General features: G+C 47.2%; 1 protein-coding gene across 2 annotated transcripts in view; it reads right to left on the minus strand.

Moving 5' to 3' along the window:
- UBP1 (upstream binding protein 1) overlaps positions 1-21335 on the minus strand; it is a 51007-nt gene extending 29672 nt beyond the window's left edge. The window contains exons 1-2 of one of the 2 annotated variants that reach the window (XM_019418576.2): positions 20795-21335; positions 6197-6348 (exon numbers count right to left, since the gene is read on the minus strand). In XM_019418576.2, coding sequence (XP_019274121.1) covers positions 6197-6348; positions 20795-20907 — 265 coding nt within the window. In that variant the 5' untranslated portion in view covers positions 20908-21335. The remainder of the gene's footprint in view (positions 1-6196; positions 6349-20794) is intronic. The other variant, XM_019418577.2, reaches the window with a different exon arrangement.
- Between the last annotated feature and the right edge of the window lie 761 nt (positions 21336-22096).

Below are 22096 nucleotides of genomic sequence, written 5' to 3' on the forward strand. Positions count from 1 at the left end.
GGTTGAGGCTCAGGTCTTGATCTGAGTTTCCTGAGTTCGGCCCGCATCGGGCTCTGTACTGGCAGCGAGGAGCCTGCTTAGGATTCCTCCCGCCCCCTCCCCCCCCCCACCCCTCCCCCACTCATGCTGTCCGTCTCTCTCAAAATAAATAAACTTAAAAAAAAAAAAAATCAAATAAGGACAACGCCTCCGTGTTCCTGTCTTCCTTTGTATGGTTTTTCCTAGTCAACCTAACAGGACACCTCTATGCTCAATACAAAGTTCAATGTTTTCACAAACATCTCAGGCTTCGTTGCTCCTGTATTAAAGCACTGTCGATTTCTATTCTCAAATCCAAAGTAAGTTTCTACAACAGGCTCTGTAACACTTGCTCCTCTTTAAATGGTTTCCCTATGGGCGCCTGGCTGCCTAAGTAGGTAGAGCAAGCGACTTCTGATCTCAGGTTTGTGAGTTCCAACCCCACGTTGGGTGTAGATTACTTAAAAATAAAATCTTTGAAAAAGAGATGATATTCACTGAGTGAACAACCAGGCCTTCATTGGTTTAATTTCTCCTTCTCTTTGATCCCCTTCCATAAATCTCTTAATAATATAGTTTCCAGAAACATGTCTAGGTTTTAACTGAAATATAAAGAAGACTCCAGTATCAATGGAGTGTACAGTTAACACAACAGCAGTACTCTGATTTGCTAGTCCTATTTTAATTTTCTTATTTTCTTTTAAACTCTGTAAAAAATGTCTATTTATTTATTTTTGAGAGACAGCATGCATGCACCTGCGTGAAAGAGCAGGGGAGGGGCAAAGAGGGAGACAAGAGAATCCCAAGCAGGCTCCGTGCTGTCAGCACAGAGCCCAATGTGGGGCTCAAACCCACGAACCATGAGATCATGACCTGAGCCAAAATCAAGAGTCAGACACTTAACCAGTGGAACCACCCAGGCTCCCACTAGTCCTGTTTCCAACTTTATATTCTGAACTTACCTTTCATATTTTGACTTTAAGTTTTATTGAGAGAATATGCACGCACGCGCGCGCGCTGCGCACACACACACACACACACACACACACACACACACACGTGCTCGCAAGAGTAGGGGAGGGGCAGAGAGAGGGAGACAGAGAATCCTAAGCAGAGTGCACTGTCAGCACGGAGCCCAATGCAGGGCTCGATCTCAAGAACCATGAGATCATGACCTGAGCCAAAACCAAGAGTCCGAGGTTTAACCTAAGCCACCCAGGCACCCCTGAAGTTTTGACTTTTTATTCTTTTGGCTTACAAATGCAAAAGCACTGACAGTCGAAAACTATAATTGTTGTGAGTTCACATCCCCACCCAGTCTAGCTTCCTCAGATGGACTCCAGAGCAAATGGAGCCCAAGCTGTGACAGTCCCCCACCCCTCCCCTCCCCATGGCTAAGTTCAAAGAATTGATTTCTAAGGTCCTAATATAGAACTTGAATCTATAACAAGAACCACAGCTAACCTCAGGGAAATGCACAGCTGTAAAATGAAATTAACAAGAAATATATTCTTTTTTGAAACTTCTATCATTTAACAGTATTTTTCTTTTTCTTTCCGAGTTTTTATTTCTTACATATTGGTTTTCTTCTCTCTCTTCTCTTTTTTTAACAGTATTTTTAATCCAACAGACACGCTATTTCCTAGGGCCTAAAACCTGGGTTCTCCAAATAGAAGTTGGCCTTCCAATGAGTAGGTATTTCTCATCCGACAGCAGCGAAAAGCTGACCTGGGAAAATCAAGGGGTTCAGCAGTCACATCCCTCCCATAAGGAGGGAAGCATCGAGGACTCAGGTGCAGCTGTAAGACAAGGGGCGGCCCAACTGCAGCCAGATCCCCACCCCAGGGGAGAGCCAGCTGCCTTTACGCCACCCTCCGGGGCCCCGCAGCATTTAGACTACAGTCTTTCACTTCGCAAAGGGAGACTAATTCTTGTCACCTAAGGGCAGAGGAGGTTAGCTGCTCAAGCATAAACAGGAAGATACAAATATGGTTTTTAAACTCTGTACTTCTATTGTTCAAAACAGTACAAAAACTGACGCTCCGAGGCATCGAATACAACTTGAAAAACTCGTTCCAATTTACACCTGCCTAGGACGTTAAGACTACACAGAATTTATCTTTTCTTTATGGTTTTATGCAATGGCAAATATTCTTCAGCAATAGCTGCCCAAGAGGCAGAAGGTGAGCAATGAACTTTAAGGGTAGGCTACCTACCGGCAGTGACCGAGCTACAGCCAAAGAATGGCACAAGCACGTGCCAACACTCAACTGAGGAGACCCATCCATAAGGCAGTGGTGAAGGAAGCTTGCATACTTGCCTGAATATTCAAAGTGATTAAAATATGTAAGCAGGGGTCCCCAGACCAGCAGCAGCGGCATCACCTGGAAACTTGTCAGAAATGCAAATTCTCCGGCCCTACTCCAGACCTCTAGAGACAGAAGCTCTATGGGGCACAGCGATCATGTTTTGACAAGCCCTCCGGGTAACCCCAAAGCATGCTACAGTTGGGGAGCCACTGCGTATGTGAAGCTCCCAACAGCCAGTCCATCAGTACTCTCTCCAACACGAGGCCCTCAGGACCCTCTCCTGGGAGTAAACTTTATATTCAAAAAGCCCTGAGTAAAATGCCAAAAATTAACCATCTTTTCCTTAGCAGCTGAATAAATACCGTATTACGATAAACACTCCCAAAGTGCTATGCCAAAGAGAAAAACAGCCTGGTTTGCAAGGGCTGGTTATACAATTGTATCATTTTGCACAGGGTTCATTTAATATAATGCTTTATCCACCACTGTGCAATATTACAGGTAATAAGATTTCAAAATCCTTCTTAGTTTAAATGGCTTACCGGTCTATGCCGAAATTAAGAACTAATTCAATCTAGAGCTGTTTAAATTGCATTATGACTCCTTTGCAAGTAACCGCAACGCATTACATTCGTTTCCTTGTTTGACAGCATCGCAACAGTCTAGGATACCTCTTACTCCGTCATTAACGGGTGCTCCACAAATACACTATATTCACATATATGCATTATACATGTGTGTACAGTTCACATATGTGAATACACATACATGCGCAAGCGCGCGCACACACACACACACGCACACACATGCACAAGCACAAGAGCTCAGACTTGGTGAGATGCCCTTTCGAGACCCAGCTTTGGCAAGGCCTTCAGAGGTAAGCAAGGAGGCGGTACCATATGATGCAAGTGTTTTCATCTAGACTCTAAGAGTAGATGATGCCCACCTTGTGGAAACAGCTCTGATACACACAGCAGTGGCCTACTCCGCACCAGCCTGGAGATCAGCCACCTGGTACACATTTGCTTTGGCTGACGTCATAGTTGTCTACTGCCGCTATAACAAATTTCGACAAACTCAGTGGCCTGAAACTATACAAACTTATTATCACACAGTTCTGGAATTCAGAAGTCCAGCATAGGTGTACTGGGCCAACATCAAGCAGTCAGCAGGACTGTGTTCCTTTTGGAGGCCTCAGGGTAGAATCCACTTCCTTGTGGTTTTGGGGGTTTTTTTGTTTTGTTTTTGATGCCACTAATATCCCTTGGCTCATGGCCTCTTCCTCGGTCTTCAAATCTGACTCCGACTCTCCTACCTCCCTCTCTATAAGGACGCTTGTGATTTCACTGGGACCACCTATATAATCCAGGATAATCTCTCCATCCCGACACCCTTTATTACTATTTTTTTAATGTAATCTCTACCCCTAATGTGGGGCTTGAACTCACCACCCTGAGACCAAGTGTCACATGTGCCATTAGGCGCCCCTAACACTCTTTATTTAACCACATCTTCAAAGTCCTTTTTGCTATATAAGGTAAAATATTCACAGGTTCTGGGGATTAGGGCATGGACATCTTTGGGGAACAATTATTCTGCCCACCACAGTTCCTAAGCAGTGCAAAAATGCTATTTCTACAGTTTAAAACTCTGACTGGCTTATTTAAAAGCTTGTAATAATACACTTCCCAATAAACCTGGCAAACTTCCTGAGTCACGGAACCGGTATCTAGTACCAGGCTGGGTTCTCGCAATTTGCAAAAACTGCTCATCCAGCTGCAACAGGAAACTAACACATCAACCAAGGTCTAAATAGTTGGTTTCCAGTGGGATCAGAAACCATTAAAGCTACTTAGTTGTAAGTGACAGGAACAGCAATAAAGGTCATATTGGACTTCCTATGTGTTGGCTAGCTTGTAAGTGCATCATAGCCATTAATTCAATTCAATCAACTGTTCTCACCTTGTCTTACGAATCTGTAAAATGCATTTTTTAAGTAAGCTCTATGCCCGACAGGGGGCTTGAACTCATGACCCCAAGATCAAGAGTCTCCTGTTCTACGGACAGCCAGTCAGGCACTCCTAAAATGGGTTAATAAAACTTCAGGAGTTATTGGGGAACTAAATAACACACGTATAGTACTTAGTACAATGCTTCACACTTTGTAAACACTCAGCAAACGTCAGTCTAATACATTATGACTATAGATGGTGGCTGGAAACTTTTATCAACATGAGAGATCTTTTCCCAGTTTAATAGTAACAGTGATAAATTATGGATGTTTCCCCAGGCCAACAGACAGACACATCCAACACATTCCTTTAAACAGGGGTCTGGGTGTACTCGTTCATCCCATGGTATGCACGCAACAGAACTTACTCAACTATTCCCCAAGTAAGAGAAATGCACGTGACTCCCTTGTCATTAGAAATAAAGCTACAGTGGATATCCACGCCCCTACATAGTTTCTTCTGATATTTTTTTTATATCTAAAACAGGTTACCATATACACTTAAGGTTCTTTCAAATATGACACTTAAGTCTCAAACAACAGAAGGCCTACCCAAACAATATTAACACCAAAGTTAGGGTACTGCTATGGGTGCTATGGTAGAATAACCTGGGTTGTAAAACCTCATGGATCCTAAATTTATAGATCAAATGAAAGGCTAGCATAAGTTACTCTTCCATATTTCAGAATACTATTATTTCATAATAATCTAAAATCTACAGCTCACAGTTCAAGGAATTAAAGATCCTATTTAATGATGGGAAAATAATCATAATATATCTTAAGCAAACAGGTGTTAAATCCAATTTTGTTGAAATATACACAAGAAAATACACCTAAAATAACATTTAAAATACTAAAAAGTATTCTTGGTGGGATGCAGCTACAGTCAATTTTCATCTTTATCTCTTGAGGTATTTCCCAATCCTTCTACAATGAGTATGTACTACTGTTTTTACAAGAATAAAAGTTCAGGGGTGCCTGGGTGGCTCTTGATTTCGGCACAGGTCGTGATCCCACGGCTCGTGAGTCTGGGCCCCACTGCACTGTCAGTGCGGAGCCTGCTTGGGATTGATTCTCTCTCTCTCCCCTCCACTGCCCCCCGCCCTCCCTTGCTCACTCTCTCACTCTCAAAAAATAAACTTTAAAAAAAAAAAAAGGAAACTTTAGATTTAAAAGAAAACCAAAGGAGCAACATGCTTTCAGTATGTATATCCAACAAATGAATAGCTGTGTAACAAAGTACTTTTGTTTAATTTGGTCAGTCACATTGGCCCATGCCCAGACTGCTAAAGGTACCTCAGAAAAAATCCCTTATAATTTCCAAAAGTAAATTCTACACCCACATCCGTTTTCCACTCTGCCAGCTCTCATTTTCAGATCACCGAAACATAATATTCTCATCAAGTGCAGACAAGATACGGGTGGACAAAATTTGACACGGTTTATTTCAGCCACAGACTCCATCCTGCTGCAGCTTGTCTATTTTCAGCACAAACCTGCTTCAGGCCTGAGACCCAGGTTCCTTGCTAGCTGGATTTCTGATTCATTCTCAAGTTCCATATTGAAACCAGGGTTCCTAAAAATAACTGACATCCTTTCCTACTTGCTCCTCCTCTGGATTTGGTCTGAAAAACCCTGTAATAGATCTTGTTCCACAGACCTTATTGATGCAAATCGGCTTCCACAAACTTTTACCTCGTTGGCTCACAGTAAAATTCCTACAATTTCTGTTAACTGAAGCTGTCGAACTTAAGAAACATAATCGAATTTCAAGCTGTTACCAGCAGACTAGGCTGTAGTGCCACCGTGGATATATCGAAGTTCTTCCGGCAAAACACGATCCAGCCATACCAACCTTGGTTCAAGTAAGTGAGCGTCTCGTCGTGCAGTTTGACGGCTGGCGAGGTGGCGGCGCACATCACATACTGAAAGGGTGGGTGTTTAGTCTCACCATCCAACGGAAGGCTGGAATCTTCCTGCTTAAAAATGGGCAATGCCAAGACATCGCTGAAAGGCAAAGGAATCAACACTGACCTGAGTTTGAGTTTAAAATACTTGAAAGCATATAAAAACATGTAGGGGTAGCTTCTTTTAAAACTTTAAGTTCAAGGGCCCCCGACTGGGTCAGTTGGTGGAACATGCAACTTCTGATCTTGGGGTTAGGAGTCTGAGCCCCGCGTGAGGTCCAGGCGCTACTTAAAAAAATAAATAAACTTTTATAAAAAAATAAATAAAATAAAATTTAAGCCCAGAAACGTCATGTAGAATGAGAGAAATATTAATGTTAATCTGGCTCCCCCAAAAGATAGTATTAATAACCCATCTCTCCAGCGTGGGGCGGGGCGGGGGGGGGGGGAAGAGTGGGAGAGCAGCTATGATTAGGCAGATAAAATAAGAAGTATTTAATAGTTAATAAAGTCCATGCTGATTAAGCAAGAGATCTAACAATAATATGTATGCTACTTCAAAAAACTCTTTAAAAACTTTAAACTCCATATTATTTCTATGAAAAAAAAAGAGCAAGTGCATAGCTACCTGTTTTGAAAGGTAGGTCACACTGGCACCATAAAATCACAAAGAAGCGTCTGATTAAGACGGTACTTTGCAAAAAGTGCCCCGCTAGGCCTGGCAAATGCTGGGCATAAAGCTTCAGGCTTCGTCTGAAACAGTGGCTTCTTCTGAGAAGCAGACAGTTGCTGCAGAAGCAGCTGCTATCTCCCCAAGGATAACTTGGCGCACCGGCTGGGGGGATGCGGGGGGGGGGGGGGGCCTTCTGGGGCACTGCCTATATTCTTCTCTTTTAACCCAAACACATGGATGTGCTTGCTTTGCTTTTTTACAAAAACAGCAGAGAGATAACTTACATTCCATAAAAACTCACCCTTTTAATCATTCAGTGGGTTCTGGCATATTAATAGAGTTGTGCAGTTATCCTATCTAATCCCAGAACATTTTCATCACCCCAAAAAGAAATCTCATGCCCGTTAGCAGTCACTCCCCAGCCCTATTGCCCGACCCTAACCCTAGTCCTGGCAGTGACCTACTGTGTCTCTATGCACTTGCCTATTCTTTTTTTTTTTTTTTAACGTTTATTTATTTTTGAAAGAGATAGACACACACACACATGGAGTGTGGGCAGGGAAGGGGGGCAGAGACAGGGAGACACAGAATCCGAAGCAGGCTCCAGGCTCTGAGCTGTCAGCACAGAGCCCGACATGGGGCTCGAACTCATGAACCACGACGAGATCACGACCTGAGCCTGAAGTCGGACACTGAACCTACTGAGCCAGCCAGGTGCCCATGCACTTGCCTATTCTCAACATTTAATGCAAAGAGAATCCCATGGCCTTTTGAACTGGCTTCTTTTACTTGAGGTTTTCAAGGTCCCGCTGTTGTAGCATTCCCATTTAGGGATGAATGATACTCCCTTCAATCAGACGGATCTAACAGATGGATCAGTCTGTTTATCCACTCTGGGGCATCAGGGCTGCTGCTGCTAGTGTAAACCTAGGAGAATTGCCAGGTTATGGTTACTCTGCTTAACTTTCTAAGGAACTACCAAAGGGCTTTCCAAAGAGGATACACCATTTTACATTCCCACCATTAATGTATGAATTATAGGTATTTGCTTTGGAGATAAATCGCTGTTCTGTACACCTGTATCTTAATAATGTCTCTATGTTCCTTCCTCCATAAAAAAGTAAAGTAATAACAAAATATCCAAATGAATAACTACTTTATCAACACCACTAGCAAGGGCTTGTCTGAATTGCTTCCCCCTCCCCAAAAGCTGTTAACATACTCAGATATTTGGCTAGTCCATTTTAATGAAATTCAATTTAAAACCAAAAGTGTAAATAAATGAGATGGGAGAGAAAGGCTGCACTGCGTTCGCTCCTCCCTGCACAGACTCTATTAAAGCACCAGACTGATTATTCAGAGACTAATTACCCACTAGCCCTCTTCGCACCTGGGAATTGCCAACACGCTCCTAAGCACTTAAGTATAACTGAGAAACACACCGTCAGCACTGGTCCTCAATCCTCTAGAGTTCTTCTCAACACTGCAACCTGAGGGTCACCCGAGGGGCACAGATCTAAAACTTTGCGGCAGATATAAAAACTTTTCAGGAGGCTGAAAAACGGTGCTTTAAGACTTAGAGCAACTCTCTTCATGAAAAACAATCCTGATTGTTCCATGGTAGATGAGTGTATATACATATATATACTCATATACATATATACTCAATATATATATATATTCTTATGTCGTATATACGTAAGCATTTTAAGGATGAGAAAAAGGGGCACCTGGCTGGCTCAGCCAGTACAGCATGCAACTCTTGATCTCGGGGTTGTAAGTCCGAGTCCCACATTGGGTGTAGAGATTACTTAAAAATAAAATCTTAAAAAAAAAAAAAAGATCCTTTGCTATTGAAATCCCAATTCATTTGAACTAGGGTCCCGGCAAGGCCCCGCTCTGCTCTTCTTCCCTCTTCTACTTGTCCTCACTGCCCCTGGCCCCCACACCAGCCTCCCACCCTGCCTCTTTCAAGGCGTCTGTACTGGTGCTGGGTTTGGAGCTACTCTTCTGCTGATGTCCGTCTAGTTCGCTTCATTTAAATGTCACCTTCACAGCGACAGCCTGCCAACTGCAGTCCGCCCATCCGTGTTCCCAACTCCCCTTGTCCTGTTCTATCTTCCCACAGAGCTTGTCACCTTCCCACAGTACACAGGACTTAAGTTTGTACCACCCCTAAGTATACAACCATCTCCCAAATTTGTTTCACTTCACTGACTCACCCCAACATTTAGAGCCTCAAATACCTGCTGAACCAATGAACCAACTGCAGCCCTAATAATCAATCATTATTAAAATGAAAAAAACAGGTATCTAGGTAATTTAACATCCTCATGTCTACTAAGCCAAACCTTAGGAAAGAAAGTCCCAGGAGTCAACTGTTTTTGTAATCCCACATCCCAGACAGGTAGAGCTCCCAGGGATCAGACAAGCAAATGAAAAGTCTCAAGGCTTCAAATTATTACAAGTAATTTTGAAATGCCAGTACCCAAAAATAACCAGGCACACAAAGACAAACAAGACTCTGGGAGCAAGAACCAACAGCAAAAACAACAGATGGCATACACCCAGTTCCAGATCTGTCTGTTGGTATTCAGCTCTTTTCCGCCTCTGTTGCAGAGGGGTTCGAGGTCTGAAACTACACACACAAGACTTCTTGCCAGCTGGAGTCTTGCTAAGTCATCCCAAAGGGAAGCACTGGTGGGAAGTGAAAAGGGAGGAGGAAAAGACAGAGGCGGGCAGGCGCACAGAGGGTGGCTACAGGAAATTTCTAGGCCGCGGCAGCCACACCCCCAGGCACAACCAGGTAACAAGCCCTCCTCCCCAAACTGTTCCAGCACCTTTGCAACTACTTCACTACATCTTTCTCTGCTTGAAACATCTAAATGGTTTCTATTTTCCTAACTGGACACAGACTGATACCCCCAAAGAATTCAGATGCTGGAATTATTGGACCTATACTATAAAATTATGCTTACTCTGTATAAAGAAATACAAAAGGCAAGCCCAGGGACACCTAGGTGGCTCACTTGGTTGAGCGACTGGCTCTTGGTTTCCACTCAGGTCACGATCTCACCATTTGTGAAATCGAACCTGCTTGAGATATTCTCTCTCTCTCTCTCTCTCTCTCTCTGTGTCCCTCCCCTGCTCACTCACACACACTCTCTCTCAAAATAAATGTAAGAAAATGTAAATAAAAGACAAGCCCAAATGATCTGCAAGGAAGAGAAAATTTTAAGGGGCAGTAAAATAAAAAGGAACAAACAGAACTTCTAAAACTGGAAAATAAAATTGATAAAATTAAGAACTTAGCTTTAACAGCAGCTCAAACAGAAATATATAGGTAAAAAGAAGTTATGGAAAATGCAAAGGAGACATTAAGAAACAAAGGACAAGGTGAGACAATTTCACACTGAATTGAATTCCCAGAAGAGGAAAACATATCACAGAGACAGTATTTGACCTAAAGGCTGAGCAATTCCAGAACTGATGAAATATACCAATTGACTGATTCAGGAAGCCCAGATAACCAAAGCAGGATAAGATGTGGTATATATACACAATGGAGTATTACTCAGCAATCAAAAAGAATGAAATCTTGCCGTCTGCAACTACGTGGATGGAACTGGAGGGTTTTATGCTAAGTGAAATTAGAGAAAAGACAAATAGCATATGACTTCACTCATATGAGGACTTTAAGACACAAAACAGAGGATCATAGGGGAAGGGAACCAAAAATATAAAAACGAGGGGGACAAAATGGAAGAGACTCTTAAATACAGAGAACAAACTGAGGGTTGCTGGAGGGGTTGGGGTGGGGGGTGGGCTACATGGGTAAGGGGCACTAAGGAAGACACTTGTTGGGATGAGCACTGGGTGTTATACATGGGGGATGAATCACTGGAATCTTCCTGAAATCATTATTCCACTATATGCTAACTAACTTGGGTCTAAATAGATAAATAAATAAAATTAAATAAAAATAAAGATATTGTGTTTAAAGAAAAAGGGAATCAATCACTGGAAAGCGGGAATGGGGAGAAGAGGTGGGAGAGATGAGGAGGGGTCCTGGAGTGTCCTGGAATCATCAAGTGCTAGGGGTGGGGAGCAGAGGATGAGGCCACCGTGGGAGCAGCACAGTCGCAGCTGTGGCAAAAGGATGCACTTGAATGCCGAGGCTGTGAACTTCAAGTAAGACCCATTCACTGCTTTTCTAGACCACATTCAGCTGCTTAGGTGTCTTAGGTGTCACATTTAATCAGGGTTACAGTTTTGCTGCAATAAAAAAGGTGGGAGGGGAATAAAGCAAGAGGGCCAAGAGAGACGGAATATTAACAAGGAAGAAGTAATTACAACAATTGCACATGGAAATTAAAAGTGGCTGAAGAAAAAAAGGTGTTCAAGAAGGCGAACTGAGTCGAATCAACGACCGTAGATGGGCCAAATGACAGAGCAAGAGGAGGGTCCTAAAGGAATGAGCTGAGAGGGTAGAAGGTGGTAGTTAACGCTTAACTCTGAATTTGAGATTCTATGTGGGTTGCACGATTGGAAATGTCAAGGTCTAACCATAAGATTGAGTAGCTAAAGATAACACCACTGTAAGAAAGATACAAGGAACAGAAATGTCAGGCTACTAGAAGGCCCATTTAAGTGTCTTCTGAATCACCAAAAATTAAAACAGCAATAGTGTCAGATAGTGACAGTGAACCAGGACCTAAAATTTTAAAAATGAGGAACGACCCAGGGTGCCTGGGTGGCTCAGCCGGTTAAGTGTCCAACTTTGGCTCAGGTCACGATCTCATGGTTCCCGGGTTCGAGCCCCACTTTGGGCTCCACGCTCTCTCCCTCTCGTGGGATTCTCTCTGCCCCTTGCTCACTCGCACTCTCCTCTCTCTCTCGGGGGGTGGGGGGGGGCGGAAATGAGGAATGACCCAGAAATCACTAAGATGACTGCAATAATTGGGTGACTGGTTGATATTTGGTAACATGAAATTCAAAGTCGGGAGGTCTTGCCAGGAAGGAGACAGGAAGCGTAGCTTGAGATGGCAATGAAAGGAAGGGGGTCCTTCCCTAGGCCTGTGGAAACAGACCACCACCGCTTGAGAGGGCTTCAGAGGAAAAGTCATCATTAAGAGACAGAGTTGACTACGTTAGTTTCCCAGGACCGTCACAACAAAGCACCAAGAACCGGATGGCTTAAGACAGAAACGTGTGTCCCTCGGCTCTGGAGGCCAGAAGTCCGCAATAAAGGTGTCAGTGTGGTTGGTGCCCTGTGAGGGCTGTGAGCGGGCTCTACTCTGGGCCTCTCTCCCAGTTTCTGGGATTTGGTGACATCTTTTGTGTTCCCTGGCTTGTGGACGCATCACTCCAGTCACATGGTCAGCAGCAACCAGTGTGCCTTCACTTAAGTCTTCCTCCGTGCCCAAATGTTCCCTTTTTATAAGGACACCGGCACCTGCCCTGATTACATCATTTTTACTTGATTACCTCTATGAAGACCTTATTTCCAAATAAGGTCACATTCTGAGGTCCTGTGGGCTAGGACTTCCAATATATCCTTGGTGGGGGGGGGGGGGGGGGGGGGGAGGGGCACAATTCAACCAATTAACATTGACCACTTAGGGGATTTTTTTTTTTTTTTTAATTTTTTCAATGTTCATTTTTGAGGGAGCGACAGAGCACAAGCAGAGGAGGGGCAGAGAGAGAAGGAGACACAGAATCCGAAGCAGGCTCCAGGCTCTGAGCTGTCACCACAGAGCCTGATGCAGGGCTCAAACCCACGAACCGTGAGATCATGACCTGAACCGAAGCCACCTAGGTGCCCCACTAAGGGGATTTTCTGATGACAAACTGAGAATTCCAGAGGGCAGCATGGAAGGAAGTTAGGAACTGGTAAGAAAGCGGAGATGGGTAAAGAATTGGGGGGGGGGGGGCAGGGGCGCGTGGGTGGCTCAGTCAGTTGAACGTCCGACTTTGGCTCAGGTCATGATCTCACGGTTTGTGAGTTCAAGCCCCGGGGACAGGGTCTGTGCTGACAGCTCAGGGCCTGGAGCCTGCTTCTGATTCTATGTCTCATTCTCTCTCTGCCCCTCCCCCACTTGTGCTCTGTCTCTCTCTGTCTCTCTCTTACTGTCGATCAAAATATAGGAGAAAAGCAGCGACCTGAAAATCTGGAATTTCTCGTAGTCCTGACAAACAAATACTAAGGGCACAAAAGGTCTGGTCCAATATGCCCTAAAAAACTTATACATATGTCTAGGAGAGACAGATCAAAAAGGCACAAGTATAATAAAAAAGAAGTTATAACTAATGACATAACAACTAAAAAGATGAGAATATCACTACCAACTTTGTGCCAATATATTGGAAAACATGGATAAGATGAATATGCCCTAGAAAGAGAATTTATCACAGGGTGCCCGGGTGGCTCAGTCCGTTGAGTATCTGACTTCGGCTCGGGAGTTCAAACCCCGTGTCAGGCTCTGTGCTGACTGCTCAGAGCCTGGAGCTGAAGCCTGCATCAGATTCTGTCTCTGTCTCTCTCCCTCAAGAATAAAGAAAGAAAAAAAAAAAAAAAAAAAAAAAAGATAACATCAAAACTTTCTTCAAGACATAACGACACCTGGCCGGCTCAGTTGGTGGAGCATGTGACTCTTGATCTTGGGGTTGGGAGTTCGAGAATAAAATCTTAAGAGAAACAAAAACTTTCTTCAAGACATAAATAGCTGTTAAAAAAAAATCCTACAGACACTGATATCATGGTTAAAACATTTCCCCCCAAAGAAAATCCCTGTCCCGGAATGGTTTTACAGGCAAGTTCTATCAGACTTTCAAAGGCAGTTCTTACACAAACTCTTCAACAGAACAGAAAGAGAATACTTCCTAACTCATTTTATAAGTGTAAAGTAATTTGGAGTCAAACTGGCTACAAACGGAACTAAAAAGAAAATGAAAAGCTCATTTCAGCCATAAATATAGATACAAACAAACAAACAAACAAATTAAGTATTAACAAACCAAATCCAAGAGTACTGTGACAAAGCATGGTCTAGTTGAGTATTCCCCCGGAACACAAGGACAGAATGCAGAATCTGTAAACAGAACACCACACTTCTGGACAGTCGATTTAGAACAGAATGGCATTGTGAAGAGGTTCGAGTAAAAAGTCTTTTCAAGTAGGGAAAAGTGCAATTGGCCTCCTACTTCATACCATACCAAAAACAAAACCAAATTTATTCCAGATAGACTGTAATCCTAGGCATAGTCTATAAAGTAACAGATCGTTAGAAAAGACTGTAAAAATATCTTTGACCCTCACAGTAGAGAAAGACTAACTGTAAGTGAAAACATTAGTCAATTTGACCATCTCAAAATCAAGAACGTCAGCTCAAAAGCCACCAAAAAGACAACGGGAAGACAAGTCGTGGAGGTGAAGTATTAATGACATTTATGCATAATCAAAGACTATATCCAGGATCTATGAAGAACGACAATAGGAAAAGGAAAAAGAAAACAATAGAATTAAATGACGACACAGGTGCTGCCTTCAAATCTTGAGACAGTTACAGATAAACATATACACCCTTCAATGTATCTATTAGAAGACAAACACCAGGAGGAGAAAGCACCCAACCAAAGAAGTTGGAAAATAACCAGAGCAAGCAAGAACCTGAGGAAGACAATAACCACAAAAATAAAACAGAAAACCCAACCTAAAAGAAAAACAAAACCAAAACTGGTTTCTTTTTTTTAATGTTTATTTATTTTGAGGGAGAGAAAGCACGTGGGTGCAGGCGTGACGGTGGGGGAGGGGCAGAGAGCGAGGGAGAGAGAGAGAGAATCCCAAGCGGGCTGTGTGTGCAGGGCCCGATCCTGAGAACCAGTCCTGCAAACCCTGAACCGAATCAAAACTCAAGTGCTCAACTGACGGTGCTCCCCAAAATTTGGTTTCATGCAAGGCACTAAAGATACAGACAAACCTCTGAAATAGGTCACAAAAGCAGGAAAAGACAGGGAGTTCCTGTGAGGTAAAAGGGAATAATCACAAATACAGAGATCTTTTTTTTTTAAACCTAAAAACTTAAAGCAATTTTATATGAAGAGTAAAATGACCACAACTGGCTAACGTTCATAAATTCTGACTATTCCTATGTCCACTGCCTAAATCACATGTCCAAACATCTACTTTGTGCAAAAAAATTAAAATCACCAAATCCAGGCTGCATTCCAGGTGAGCTTTACAAAATCTTGAAGAAACCGTTAAGTCTCATCTCATAAAAAATTTCTAGGGGTACCTGGCTGACTCGGTCCGTAGAGCGTGAGATTCTTCGTGAGTTCAAGCCCCACGATGGGCATACAGTCTACATATCTAAATACATAAACACAACTTTTAGCCCATAAGAGAGAAAGCTATCCAACTCACTTGAAAGTGATACAGACTTGATGTTAAAAAAAAAAAAAAAAAGGTCTTGATGTTTAAAAAAATAACAGGAGTACAAGAAAATAAAATTGAGGACCAATCTCATCTAGGAACAAAGATCATCTATTTATGAAACTTTGGAAACCTTCTCTAAAATCAGTAAGAAGATCAAAGAATCAAGTTTTTAGTGGTTCTAAACAACACTACAGCAAAGCCACGGCCAACACACCAAGGCAAGAATGTGAAATGTAAAGACCATACAGGAAGAAACAAATCTACCACTATTTACAAATACTGTTGGGGCGCCTGGGTGGCTGGCTCAGTCGGTTAAGCTTCCGACTCCGGCTCAGGTCACGATGTCACAGTTTGGGGGTTCGAGCCCCGCGTCGGGCTCTGTGCTGACGGCTCGGAGCCTGGAGCCTGCTTCGGATTCTGTGTCTCCCTCTCTCTGCTCCTTCCCAGCTCGCACTTTGTCTGTCTCTCAAAAATAAGTCAACGTTAAAAAAAAAATCAAAATAAATACGAATAAACGTTTAAAAAATATATAAAGATAAAAAATATACATATTTTAAACGTTTATTCATATTTATCTCGATCATGAAAAATAACTAGAAAAACTGACTAGAAAGTCTGAGAGCCTACAAATTATTAGAACTAGTAAATTCACCGAGGTCCGGGGCGGGGGGGCGGGGGAGAAGCAAAATACAACAAGACGGAGAAGAAACACGTATATAGCCTTCCTGGCAGATTTTCCTTCTATCCAGAAAGAGCGCGTCCCACTACTCGTATGGACTGGCAGGCGGCCAAAAGGTGCGATGGAAACGAGTGGAAGCCTAGCCCGGCCCCGGCCCCGGAGCGTCAGGGCGCAGCCGCGCCGCTCGCTGAGCCACGCGGTGGCAGGCCACTCGACTTCTCTGAGCCGATACCGGGTCTGCTCTTCCTTGAGAAGAAAACCTGTTTTCCGCATCTCCAGTCTAGGCACGCGCCGAACCAGCGGAGGGCAGAGGTGTGGTCCACGGAATCCCGAGGAAACGGAGACTCTTTCAGGGGGTTCGGAAGGCCAAGGTTATTTTCAGAATCCCAGCGAGGCGTGATCGGCCTTTTCCCCTCCGATGACACCTGCGCTCGGCCGACGGCGGTCAGAAGTGCTGGTGCCCTCGCACGAACCGGGGCAGTGGCACCGAACCGGACCCGGATCAGAGCAGGCGTAGCCGCTGCGCAGTAGTTACTGATGTCAGGCCACAGCGGCTCTTGGGCGGGTACAACACATTTCTGCCGCACACCTCGGGGTGGTCCCGAGGAAAGCTGTCTTGCCACCGCTTGATCTGCAGGCCGCCCCGGCGGTTTCTCTCACAAAGTATCAGTTTTACGTGAAAGAAAAACTAACAGGCGCACCCGGGTGTCTCAGTGGGTTAAGCTTCCGGCTGCTGATTTCACCTCAGGTCGCGATCTCATGGTTGTGGGGCCCATGGTTGTGGGGCCGGAGCCCCACATCGGGCTCCCTGCTGACAGCACAGAGCCTGCTCGAGACTCTCCCTCCCTCCCTCCCCCCTCCCCGCTCAGGCTGCCCCTCCCTCTCCCTCTCTCAAAATAAATAAATAAATATAAAAAAAAACAACAAAGAAAAACAAACTACGATTATTCAGACCTAGGCATCCGGCAAACTTCCTCCAAAACCGAACAAAGCGGGCCGTCGTTTCCTGGAGAACAACTGTGAGCGTGTCAGAGGAGGCGGTCGGCTGGGTTCTAGAAGGACGGCTGGAGGCCGCCAGAGGAAGTCGCGGCCGGCCGGGAGGCCGCCAGAGGGGCCCGGCGGCGCTCCGAGACAGAATCGCGAGCGACGGCTCCGAGCCCACAGGCCCAGACGGCTGCCGAAGTCGGGCAAGTGCAAGTTCGCGGGACTCTCACCCCGCCCCACCCTACTAAAACCTCCCTGGGGCTCAGGGTGCCGTGGCGGGACACCCCGGACCGAAGAAGCCTCCGAGAAACGCCCACCTCGAGCGGCAGCCACTCGGGCCCCCGGTTAACGACACGAGAAGCCCGACACCCGGCGGGCACCGCTCTCCCTCGGCTCGCCGCCCCTCGCGTCCTGCCGGCGTCCTTCCGCCTCCACGAACTTGGCTGCTGGCACCGCGGGGCTGTGTGTCCTCGGATCCGTTCTGCTGATGGGATTAAGGGCCTCCAGGACCGTGGGGTCAAAGCCTCGGGCCCGAGGTCTCCTCAGTCTACCCGGAGGTAAGACCAATGCCCCTCGGCGAGGTGGTGACTTAATGCGTTACGTGTCATCTAAAGAGCTCACGTTCCTTAAGTCCTGAAAGTTACGTTGCTCCAACTATACATTTCGCGTCAGCCAAACTCAGGTGGCCCCAAAGACCCCCTCGAGAAAGTTTTGAAGAGCCACTTTCTAGAGGCCACGTGGTTGTCTGGCCCTCACTTCGCAAAACAGAGCGACCCAGACTCCAAGTTCCGAGGGGCTTCAGACTTGCGTCCTTCGGCGAGGGGAGCCTCGGCCTCGGTCTGGAACGGCAGTGCCACCGGCAGGCGACGCGCGCCGCCCCCGTCACGTCTGCGGGCTCCGGGTTACCCGCTTCAAAGGGAGGGGCTGGTTAGGAAGTTCCCGGGATCTCCTCGTCCGTCTCTAGAATCCTGGTGTAACGAGCGCAAAGACTCTCGGAAACACTCAGGAGCCGCCTCGCTGCCAACAGAGTCTGCAGCCGCTCACACCTCGTGCACACACGTGGCACAGCCGCAGACACGGGGAGGGGGGAGGGGGGAGGGGGGAGGAAGAGAAGCAGAGAAAACACGCGAACCAAAGTCAAGTGGAAAGGAGAAGCAAAGGGAATACGAGAAATTGCCACAACGTCCCCCAACACCGTTCGCCTGCGCTGTTTAGCGCACACAGGTTTTTATCTTTTATTTTTATTTTTCACACAGGCTCCGTGCCCAACGGGACGCTTGAACTCACGACCCAGAGATCAAGAGCTGCACGCTTTACTGACTGGGCCAGCCAGGGGCCCTAATGCAAACAGATTTTTAAGTCAGACCATCGAGAGAAACCGTCTTTTTTACAAGCCGTCTTCCCCCAAATCCACAGAAACCCATTTCTCAGAAAGTCTTTAAAAATGGCTTAAACCATCCAAAGAGCAAATACGGTAAGCACACTTCACTCTGGAACACGAAAGAAAAGTTTACTCTGTAGGCAGCTTTCCATTTTATTAAGAAGTCCGTTCTCCAATAATGTCCATTTTTGCACCTCAAATTTACTTCTTGAACTTACGGGAGAACAGATCAAAGGGAAAGCCAGGCAGCAACGGCCTTACTTCCCATGTGATGCAGAGGAAAAGAGCCTGCCTGCCCGCGCACGTGCATTAAAAAGACACCGGGCCCCCCTGAGATCCAGCCTCCTCGGGGCTCCAGGTCTAGGCCAGGGAAGGACCAGTGCAATCACAGGAGGCCTGCGACAGCCCTCGTCTTTCTTCAGACTTAATCCACAGCAAGTCCATTTTGGAACTGCCCAAGTTTGAATCTCAAATCAAGGGCCTTGAATTTGCAAGAGGCAAGCAAGTACTCTCATCGGTTCCTCAGTTTTGAGGACCCAACTGAATGTGAAAGAACAAAACTAAACTAAACAAGCTCCTTGAAAACCTGGCATTTGCCTTCAAAGATACCTGGAAATTTAGATGAAATGGTACACCGTGAAACAATAACCAAAAACATCCAATGGAAAGTTTCCCCGTGGCAAGTATTGTAAGAGACCAGTAATTGTAAGATGTCAGGCATTATTTTAAGAACAAGGTCAGGGAAATGTTTTATAGCATGATTTTCTTTCCTTTCCACAGAATAAACCATACATAAAAGTTCGTTAGTTGGCTGAGTCACTAAAACAAACAAAACTCTAGGAAAAAAGTAAAAGCTCAAAATAACCCCAATAAGCAAAGTTCTTGGCAGCAAACTCTCCTTTTCCTGTAACTGAGAAGTGAGAAGCAGCTTTTCAGCCGAAAACGCTACATTCCCTTCAGGTGCCTTAACTAGCCTCCAGGAGCTGCGTGGCGCTTGAGGCCCACGTTTTCAAGTGGGGAATCACGGTCTGCAGGACGCCTGTCCGGGATGACCCTATGACTTCCAATAGATCAATTTCTTCAAGTGAAACAGTTGTTCCCGAAAAGAAGCCACCTCGCCCAGAGCCCTCAAGTTGCACAAGTGCCGAGAGGAAGTGCCAAGTTCAGGGAGAGGAGCACATACCCACCCAATCAGGGTCAGAGTCTGGTGACGAAAGGCTTTCCCCCACCCACTTCCACGCTCTAAGAAACACCTCCTCCTTTCTGAGAGTCCTTTAGTGCCCAAAGTTTCCCGTGTAAGACCCAAAAGCTGAATTTCTTCAGGGAGCAGTCTCCACCATCCCCGGCCTGCCCTGACCCACAAGTCTTTGCTCAGGACGGTTGTGTCCTCGGTCCTCGCCCAGAGCCGCAGGGAGGTGTATGAAAGCTACTGGGAGACTGGACAGCTCTTCAAAGACACGGGCATTACGTTAAAGAACTTACTTAGAAAATCTCACTGAATTAGCCTTCATAAAAAGCTGCCAAGCCACGGGATTTTACACTTTAATCGGGTGAATTTATAGTGCATCAACTGTATTTCAACAAAGCTGCTAAAAATAAAAATAGCGAGCTACCAAACTGACAGAAGTTATTTAAGAAAACAAAAACAGAAGCACGGCATTCTTCAGGATAAAGGCCAGAGACTAAGCTCAGATCTGTTGCAACCTTCAAAATTAAACAAAATGAATGGCTGCTGGTACAGGCAGCAGAGACTAAACAAACTATTGTTTGTTGTGCAATCACTGCATCTTAAAGACTTCTTCAAAAGAAAATAGCCTAAGAGGGTGGTCCCCAAAACGAAAAACTTCACATTGAAGCAATCAAAATACAGAACTAAGGCGCTCCCCCCCACCGTGTCCACTTTCGCTTATGACATAATTACTGTTGTAACAGCCGTGATTAAAATTTGCAACCAGGAAAGACTACAATGTAGAACAGAATAGGAACGGGTAACCGAAACCTTAAAGAGTATTTTCCCAGTACAAGTTCTACTATTTCGTACACTGTATTCCAGCTCCAAGCGGCTTGTAAATCACTTGCCAGGAAAGGAAGCCCCTTCCCCCACCAAGCCAAGCCATCCTAACAGCCAGCCAGTTTTCCAGCAAAAATGAAGCCCTCAGGAGCAGTTTCCCGGAGCCAGGCTCGCTCCCACCCCCCGCCACCCCCCTGCCACCCCCCTGCGCAGAGGCCCGCGGGGCTCCCCGGCCCCGACGACCACGCGGCAGGGCCCGGACCCCGCGACCGGGAGGCCCGGGGACCGCCGGGAGCAGCCGCACCCGGTAGAGGCCCAGGGTCGCGCAGGCCTTCCCCCAAGGAGACCGAGGCTTCCGCCCGCCCAGCCCAGGGCGCCCGGTACCTCATGCTGTAGGCGCCGGCGCCCAGCTCCTGCCCGATGCCCGAGAGGCTGGCGTCGAAGTCGTGCACCAGCCCGGACTCGATCACCTCGTCCATCTTGAGCACCCAGGCCATCTTCCGGCCTCGCCGCCGCCCGGCGCGGCCTCCGCGAGCAGGCGATGGGGCCGGAGCTCCGCGGGCGCGCCCTGGGGGAGGGCGCGGGTGAAGCCTCGGGCGGCGCGGCGGATGGTCACCACGGGCGGCCCGGGCGGCGGCCGGGACGAGAGCGTCCGGGACCCCGCAAGCGGGGCACGGCGAGCCCGGCGAGCAGCTGCAGCGGGAGCGGCCGGGCCGCCGGCAGCGCCTCCCTCCCGCGGGCGCCGGCCCCGCGCCTCATGCCGCCGCCGCCCACCCCCTGCGCCGCTAGCGCTGCAGCCGCCGCCGCCCGCCCCGCCCCGGAGCCCCCGGCCGCATACTCCCCGGCCTTGCGCGGGGGCGGGAGCTCAGCCCGCCAGTCACCCGATCCCCGGCCTCGACCCCGGCCCTCGGCCCGCCCGCCCAGGCTCTAGCGCCCCGCCGCCCCGGCCAACCCCGCCGACGCCGCTCTGCCGGCCCGGACGCTGGCTCCTATATGGCTGCGGCCCGAGCTCTCTCGCCGCTTCCGCCTCCTCCGGCCCCGCCCCGGCCCCGCCCCCAACCCCGCGTTCGCCCCTCGCCGGGGCCCGCCCCGCACGGCCCGGCGCTCCGGGGCACCCCCGGCGCTTCACCACCGAGAAACTGTTCAGGCCCTGCGGCGCAGCCCCGCCCACGCGGCAGCTTCGCAGACCCTGCGGCCAGCCGCCTCCCCGCCCCCGGCCCCGGAAGAGGCGGTGCCAGCAGGGCTGCCAGTTTCCGCTCATCCAGGAAAGCGGGCTGATTGACAGGCGAACTGGACAATAATGGCAAGCGCTTGGTCGAGGCTCCCGTGGGTCTCTGGGCTAAACACCCAATCAAAATGCTCTTCCTCTTGGGCGGTCTCTAGGACCGAATTGGCTCCAAAAGAAAGAGTTCATTGGACCGCACCGGAGGAAGTCGCGCTAAACGCCACTCCTGGAGGTTCTTTGCTCCCCCGTGGTCTTTCCGGGTAGTCTCTGGGTTTGCCCCGACTACAGACGGAGAGAGCGTGCCGTGGTGCCTGGGGGCCGAAAGGCCTGTTGGGCAGAACATCTTGATCGACACGAACGTAAGCCAATCAACACTCCTGAAAAGGGCTCCGGAAGTCTTCCCCCCAGTTGCGGAATGCCGACAGCATAATGGCGAGCCGGAGTTAAACGGCTTCGGTCGC

Source organism: Panthera pardus, unplaced genomic scaffold (genome assembly GCF_024362965.1).
Source record: "Panthera pardus isolate Hobbes unplaced genomic scaffold, ASM2436296v1 HiC_scaffold_16, whole genome shotgun sequence".
Taxonomy (NCBI): domain Eukaryota; kingdom Metazoa; phylum Chordata; class Mammalia; order Carnivora; family Felidae; genus Panthera; species Panthera pardus.